Source organism: Monopterus albus, unplaced genomic scaffold (genome assembly GCF_001952655.1).
Source record: "Monopterus albus unplaced genomic scaffold, M_albus_1.0 scaffold46.1, whole genome shotgun sequence".
NCBI classification, from domain to species: Eukaryota; Metazoa; Chordata; class Actinopteri; order Synbranchiformes; family Synbranchidae; genus Monopterus; species Monopterus albus.
The window spans coordinates 386,498-394,123 of record NW_018127926.1 but is presented as its reverse complement, the minus strand read 5'-3'; the positions used below and the strand labels follow the sequence as shown (position 1 = coordinate 394,123).

General features: G+C 42.5%; 1 protein-coding gene across 1 annotated transcript in view; it reads left to right on the top strand.

Annotated features, from left to right (window-relative positions):
- Positions 1-2,241: 2,241 nt before the first annotated feature.
- LOC109960329 (sodium channel subunit beta-4) overlaps positions 2,242-7,626 on the top strand; it is a 21,427-nt gene continuing 16,042 nt past the window's right edge. The window contains exon 1 of the mRNA XM_020600344.1: positions 2,242-2,790. Coding sequence (XP_020456000.1) covers positions 2,697-2,790 — 94 coding nt within the window. The 5' untranslated portion in view covers positions 2,242-2,696. The remainder of the gene's footprint in view (positions 2,791-7,626) is intronic.

The following is a 7,626-nucleotide window of genomic DNA, read 5'->3' as shown; positions in this document are numbered from 1 at the left end:
TAAAGTGAATTAATGATAATTTGTTTTCAGTCTTGACATTGCTGTTAAACTGCTCATCCGTGTAATATTTGCAGTTATTTTCAAGGTTCTTGAAAAAGTTTTCTTCAGGGTCAAAGCCTTCGTCCATTTCAGTGTCTCCAATTGTGTTCAGTTCCAGATCCCGTCCCTCAACATCTATTAAATTCTGCAGTAAATCACTGGCCTCATATCGTCCATTAGTCATGCTGGTTGTTGATGGTTCGACAGCTCATCTACCATCACGGATAACAGTAAGCTTCTTCAGACATGAGAGGGTCCCGCCTCCCCATCATACTGTCCTTGTCTCGGCGTGCTGTTCCTTGGTCCGAAGTCTTGGTTCCGTGGTCTGGTCACCAATTTATCGTATCGCAGAAACGCGATATCTCCTCTCGCCCTAGCCTCTCTTAACCTCGGCATCAGCGCCTGTCTTCTCTTCCTCACACCCTCGGGGAAATCTTCATTGATGTAAATCTTGGTTCCCTTCAGCTTCCTGGCTCGTTGCAGAATAGTTATCTTGTCTTTCTCGTTCTTCAACTTAACCATGATCCCCCTTGGACCCCGTTCGGTCAATTTCCCCAGTTTCCCTTTAGATGGTTTGTTATGGCTCTAAGCAAACTTTTACTCATAAATATATAATGTGACAGTGCACTCTCATCGGCTAATGGCTGGTTTTAACAGTGTTGAAACTCAGATATTATCTTTCTGTATACAGGGATTGTGGCTTGGCTGGTTGTGTGTACAGAAATGGGATTTTTATGTGACCCTGTGGAGCTCTGATACAGGAAATGACACTGTTAATGTGTTGGTTGATTAGTGAGAAGTGATGAATCCGTTATTGAGGCTGCATATTCAGAATGTGGACCGTCGATTTTTTACTGTCACTGGGCTGAGCTGATACCGATGTTGTGAACAGGCCTTTTGTAACATTAGTTCCAACCAGTCAGTGCACAGTGAGTACAGCTTTATAAGTACAACATGATTCCATTAGAATGGCAGAAAACAGAGATGTAAAGAGTAACAGTGTGAAGGACACCTCACTGCCCCTATCCGCCTTGTGGCAAAGGCATGTAAACTAGGACCAGTCTCATAAGGGAGTTTCTGATAACCAGAATGAAAGTCACAGACCAATGCCAAGGGCCCTTTTCCCTGTTTGGCACGCACTTCCTGGGCTTCAGCCAAAATCATAACAACAAACAAACAAACAAACAAAAAAGAGCAACTTATTTGAAATGAGAGAAAGAAAAGTATGGAAAGTCAGAAGTGTATTATCAAAATGAAGCAACGAATTTTGAGACACTACAGTATAAGAAAGCAAAAGCTAAGTTGCTAGAATATTTTGCCGCACCCACAGTTGTTGAGTTTTAGTCTGTACCAACATCCCAATTTAAATATCTACAGAAAACAGTACGCCTTCAGCTTTATTTGTATAGTGCCAAATCACAACAAAAAAATCATCCCAGGGTACTTTGTGGCCATTTGGCCAAAATCCTTATGTACATGCACACTAAAGACATAGCGGTGTAGAAAATCACTATTTAAACAGATTAAATAAGGATAAAATAAACCCAGTGTAAGGATGACAAGAATTAGTATTAAAGTAGCATTTTCTATAGCAAACTATTTAGTGTATCCTTTAACTGAACTAGGGCCCTGCAAACACACAGGACGACAAGGGAACACACCAGATAAAAACTGAGTCATTTGATAGAAACCTCCAGTCCACAAGGACAGAGCTTACCAGTGTGTTAGCCTGACAACACTGAGGTGTAATAGAAGCATGAAATGGGAGAAGGACGGGAGTGAAGGATGCAGTAAAGACATGGGTAGGTGGTACGGGTAAAGCACCCAGCCCGTGTCTGACTCAGAGACCCTCCTGAGTAAGGCTGACTCAGCCTTACAGTACTGGCTGCATGTGGCAGTGGTTACCACCCACCCCTCCCCCATTTCACTTGATACCCTCCTTCACTCTCTCACTCTCTTCACCTCTATCTCTGCAGTACCTCTCTTGCTCATTTCTCCCTGTGCCAGCTAGGGAGGCGAGCACTTTCTGCTTTTCAGCCTGGCTGCTGGCTCTGCTCCAGCATCCCTCCGTGCTTCTCGTCCCCCATTCTGCCTATGTCTCCCCTTATGGGGTTTGCTGGCCAGCCTGCTTCCTTGGCTGTTGCTTCTTCTGCGGGAGCAGTGGAGCTGTTTAACACTACCGCCCTTCCTCGCCTCCCTCGCACTCTGCTTTGCTGGATAATCACCAGTGAGTCTCCTAGAGACAGTGACAGAGGGTAGGAAGGGAGAGAGGCAGAGAGACAGAGAGCCTGTACCTTCCATTCAACTGCTGCATTCTTCAGTCTTTTCCTCTGCTTTCCTAAGCTGCTGGAGTACAGGGCAGGAAACAACTAGACAGGAGAAAGCTCTCTAAAGGAATTTATCCTCCACTCTTTGTGTTGCCAACTCCCATTCATTGCTGGGACAGAGTGCAGAGGAGGAGAGACGAGGGAGGGACTGAGAACAGGACTTCAGACTCTGCCTTCAGCTGTACAGCTCAGTGTATGAGACAAATACACAGAGAGACACACATATTTGCAGATTAGACGCAGCTCAAGCTAACCAGACAGGGGGACAGACTGACAAAGTCACATTCTATACATACACAGAAAAACACAGACAGACAGACAGGGGGTGTCATGGCATCAGTGGACAGCACCAGTTCGAGTGTCCCTGGGCGGCTGAGATCAGGGGATCTTCTCCATGCTGGTCTGGCAGTTGTACTGCTGCTCGGTGAGTTTGATTTCGCTCTCTACCTTTCGCCTACCAACTGCACTATAGCTCTATATTACACCATGCATTGTACTTCTATCCCTCTGTTAACTACCTTCATGCCAGCCTGTGATTCGGGCAGTTCCTCATTTAAACTTGCTTCTATACCCTGTACACCTTACTCTTTTGCTCCCTTTGTCTCAGTGTATTTATTTATTTTTTCCCAGTCTGGGTTCACTGCTGTCACAATAAATCCATACCTTGTTTTATTACAACATACCAACATGTGCTGCTCTCTACTTCAGCTCTCCAGCCTCATCATTCACCCGTCACACCTGAAGGCTAAAATGTATGGTGATGTCACAGGTGATTAGGGTTGCAATGGTATGACATTTTCACCGTATCAGAAAATATCACGGCTTCACAGTATTACACAATTACTATTATCAGTTACAACGACCCTCAAAGGAATGAAAACAGAGGGGTCCTTCTTTCTTGGCTTTTTGTATTAATTGCAAATGAATGAGACAGTCGATTGAGCTGGATTGCAGCACTAGATTGACAACAAAGAATAAGAAATTACAAACATGATTCTTAAAAAATGCATGCAACTGTAATAACATATAAAGAATATTAGTTTGCATGTTGCAGTAGTAGAGGGAGTATTCACATCCTTGACTGAAGTACTAATATCACAATGTAAAAATAGCCTAACATGTAAGAGTCCTACATTGAAACTTATCATGAAACGGTGCCAGTGCCACCGGTGCCAGAGTCAAAATGTGATGTTTGTCAGTATTAATGTATGAAATACTCTGACAAATTGTTGCCTTAAATACAACTTTTTTTCTTGCTTTATAATAATAATGTACAGTTCAGAAAATTACTTTCTACACATGTGAAAAACGCCACCCCTCCCTGAGTTTGTGCCCCAGCCTGGCCACCCCATCTAGATTCGCCCCTGAGTGCAAGTAGTTTTGTAAACCAAAGGTTAGTGAACAGACGATGTGTAAAATTATTTCAAAAATGAATTATATGACCGGTGTTTATATGACCACATATTAAAGTAATAAAGGGGTCACATAGGCTACTCTGATCATTTTGGGGGCAATGGAGATTGGTGCATCAGCCTCCTTCTCTTGTCATTTGTCCGTTGTATGTGTGATTGTCGACATCTATTGTGGAGTCTGACAGGCAGTTGGGGAAGAAAAGTGAGCACGCACTGTGTTTTTCCTTTCAATACTGGTGATAAGTAAATGTGCATGGTATACCGTGAACCCAGGATACCACTGCAACCCAACAGGTGATGTTTAGTTGTTGCTGTGCTGAGGGCATAAAGGTCAATAACATTCAACCTTTAGCTGATCTGAGTTTGGTCATGTTAGCTGTCTGGGTTCTGAGCTGGTGATGTGCTGAATGATTCTTTATGGAGGTACCATTTTCAAGGGAAAGTGAACAAAAGTGAAAGAATCAAACACAGAAAAACTTTTGGTGTTAGAGTACATAAAAACATGTTTGTTATATTTACAGTTCTCATTCTACATGCGTGTGAGTAGGCTATGTGTGGTTGTAGTAGTACTGGTAGTGACACAGTGGTGCAGTGGTGATCTGTGCTGATCCCTGGTGATGTTGTTGTAGCTACCAATAGTGTCCCCACACCACAACATGTCCTTTAGCTCTGAGTTGTTGAAAGTGTCGTGGCAAGAGTGTGATACCGACTAAATTAATTCAGACAAACCATTACAATTTAAAGGGTCATTTAATATTACAATTATTCTGAATAGAGTAGTATTTAAACAGATAATCTTGTAGTTAGGGAACAGAGAACAGAGATCAGAGAACAGAGACTCTCCTCCTGCAATGTGATAGATAAAACCTAAAGATTGTCAGAGCACCCATCAGTCAGGTCATTTATTGTCAGTCCCGAGTCAGTCAGCATCTCCCCCAGCCGGCTGGGTCCCCAAAAGGTACCTCGTCTACTGTTTACTGCAGCATAGTCATCTTCTCTCTTTCTCTCTCAGGCTCACTCCTTTTTATCAGCTACATAGCTACTCCCCAACAGCTGGATTCTGTCCGTCTTGAGGTCTGTCGGGTCCCCCTTCTCACTCCATTCTGGGAATTCTATACAGCCTTCCTGGAAACCAGGAAGCCTGACCTAATGTTCCTGCAAAGATCCTCACAAAAGAACAGGGAGTTTATCTCTGACAATACTTAGGATCTAACTAGAATTCTTAGAACTATGCTAATAAGTTTCAACTGACCAATAGACTTACAGTATAGGCTAGCACCTGGCAAGTGGAGAGTTTTGTCGTGGCCAGAGTGAGATACCGACTAAATTAATTCAGACAAACCATTACAATTTAAAGGGTCATTTAATATTACAATTATTCTGAATAGAGTAGTATTTAAACAGATAATCTTGTAGTTAGGGAACAGAGAACAGAGATCAGAGAACAGAGACTCTCCTCCTGCAATGTGATAGATAAAACCTAAAGATTGTCAGCGCACCCATCAGTCAGGTCATTTATTGTCAGTCCCGAGTCAGTCAGCATCTCCCCCAGCCGGCTGGGTCCCCAAAAGGTACCTCGTCTACTGTTTACTGCAGCATAGTCATCTTCTCTCTTTCTCTCTCAGGCTCACTCCTTTTTATCAGCTACATAGCTACTCCCCAACAGCTGGATTCTGTCCGTCTTGACATCTATCGGGCCCCACTTCTCACTCCATTCTGACAATTCTCTACAGCCTTCCTGGAAACCAGGAAGCCTGACCTAATGTTCCTGCAAAGATCCTCACAAAAGAACAGGGAGTTTATCTCTGACAATATTTAGGATCTAACTAGAATTCTTAGAACTATGCTAATAAGTTTCAACTATCCAAAGTTTGCTCTGAGATGTACTTTGAAAACAGGCAACATCTTGGCCACTTACATAAGCCCATTGTCCAACTCACATGAACCCATAACCACTCAGCTCAAACAAGTACAAATAATAAAATAAGTACAAATAATGTCTATATGTGAAGTACATACTGTTCTATTACATATTTCTTCTGGAATCTGGTTTATTTTTAACCACTACAGTAGTGTACAGTAGAGGACACTGAGTTGTCCCTCCTCTGACCAGCTGCTACAAAAGTCAGCATGATGCACAGTTGAGCTTTACAGCACAAAAAAAGATCACAAGATGGAGAACTTCATTTCGGTGCCATCCTTAGGTGAACTATATAATAATGCATACTGATTTTTAGGTCCATTATGTTGTCCAACCAAGACATTAAGAAAAAAGTTATACCCCACATCAAAGAAAAGGACTTCAGACAAATCAAACTCAGTAATGTTGCATTGTGGTCAAGCCAAGGCCCAAATAACAGACTCTTTACTCCCTTTTCAGGAGTAAATCATTCTTTTTCCACATACATTCTGTTACTGCTGCCACCCCAGTCTTAATATTAATACAGCATTTTTCCAAAACAAACATACAAGGAGTACAAAGATAAGACAGGCATGACAGCAAGTTCTTACACAAGTTTCTTGCAGTTCTTTGTTTTGACCATTAATTACCATGTTCGTAATGATGCCATAAAGAATTCTCATCACTTTTCAAGACCCGTTATCCTTGATGTCAATGGATGGCAACACTGTCAATCTCCACTCTCCAACAGAACAGAATACCCAACATCAATCTAGATTTTATTTATACTTTGCAATGTTCTAGCATATAGTCATCTTAATACAGCACATGGTTATTTATATGTATATGTGCTTTGCTTGTGTTGAAGTTTCATCCCTGTATAGAAATACTGTTGCACAGAAAAACTGCTTCTCTTCTTGAAATGTTTTCCTACATTCTTATAATCTTTGCAAATACATTTCAGCAATCTCTCTCAACCACACCCTCTGGCAACAGAAAATGAAGCAGGGGAAAACACAAAAGGAACAAAATCCAATTAAAGTCCGTTGTGGAATGAAAGGAAGCCTACAACTAATTCCAGGAGACAGTCTGACAGTAACTGTTGATACAGCAATCAGAGATATGATATGTGAAGCATGACAGTAACCTGTTGTCACATCTGTCCAATCCCAAGACTATGTCCTTGGAACTATATTATTCATCATCAGACTGTCACTCATTCACCGAGATGCCTATAAGACCCCAAAAGGAGACCACAGACGAGACTCAGAAGACTAATTTCATGGACCAAAGAGCCTTCTAAGGAAACTAAGATCTGTAAACCAAAAGGATCTAAGACATGCCAGAGCAAACACAGTTATCAGCAACATTATATCAGTAGTTAGTGTCCATGTGGTAAGTATACCATCTGTTGTTACTTGTGTGGACAGCCAGCCTCAGATTTACTTGGGTGGAGGAGAAAGGAGGAGCACAACCCACAACCACTGCATGACAAATGGGTCAAGAACCTCTCTGACAGAGAACTTACAGACACGGAAAAAGCGGTATTGGCCAAGGGATTGAATTTTGCTGTCACACCCAAACAAATCCCTGTGGTAGACTTCATCACAGCCACAGAGACTGCCATTAGGAACAACAAGCTGGCCGAGACAGAGGCGGAAGAATTGAGGATGAAGGTCACAGCTGCTCTGACCAGTGCCAAGCTCCCACCCCCAAACCTAACCCTTGAGGAAAGGAGGGCCTTAGCTACACTAGAGAAGGATGAAAACATCACAATCCTTCCAGCGGACAAAGGCAGGTGCACAGTAGTCCTAAACTCAGCTGACTATCAGACCAGAGTTTCCGACCTCCTCAGTGACACCACCACCTATGAGGCATTGAAGAGGGACCCCACCAGTGGCTACAGGAAGAAAGTTATAGACTGTTTACAGAAGCTGGAAAAGGAGGG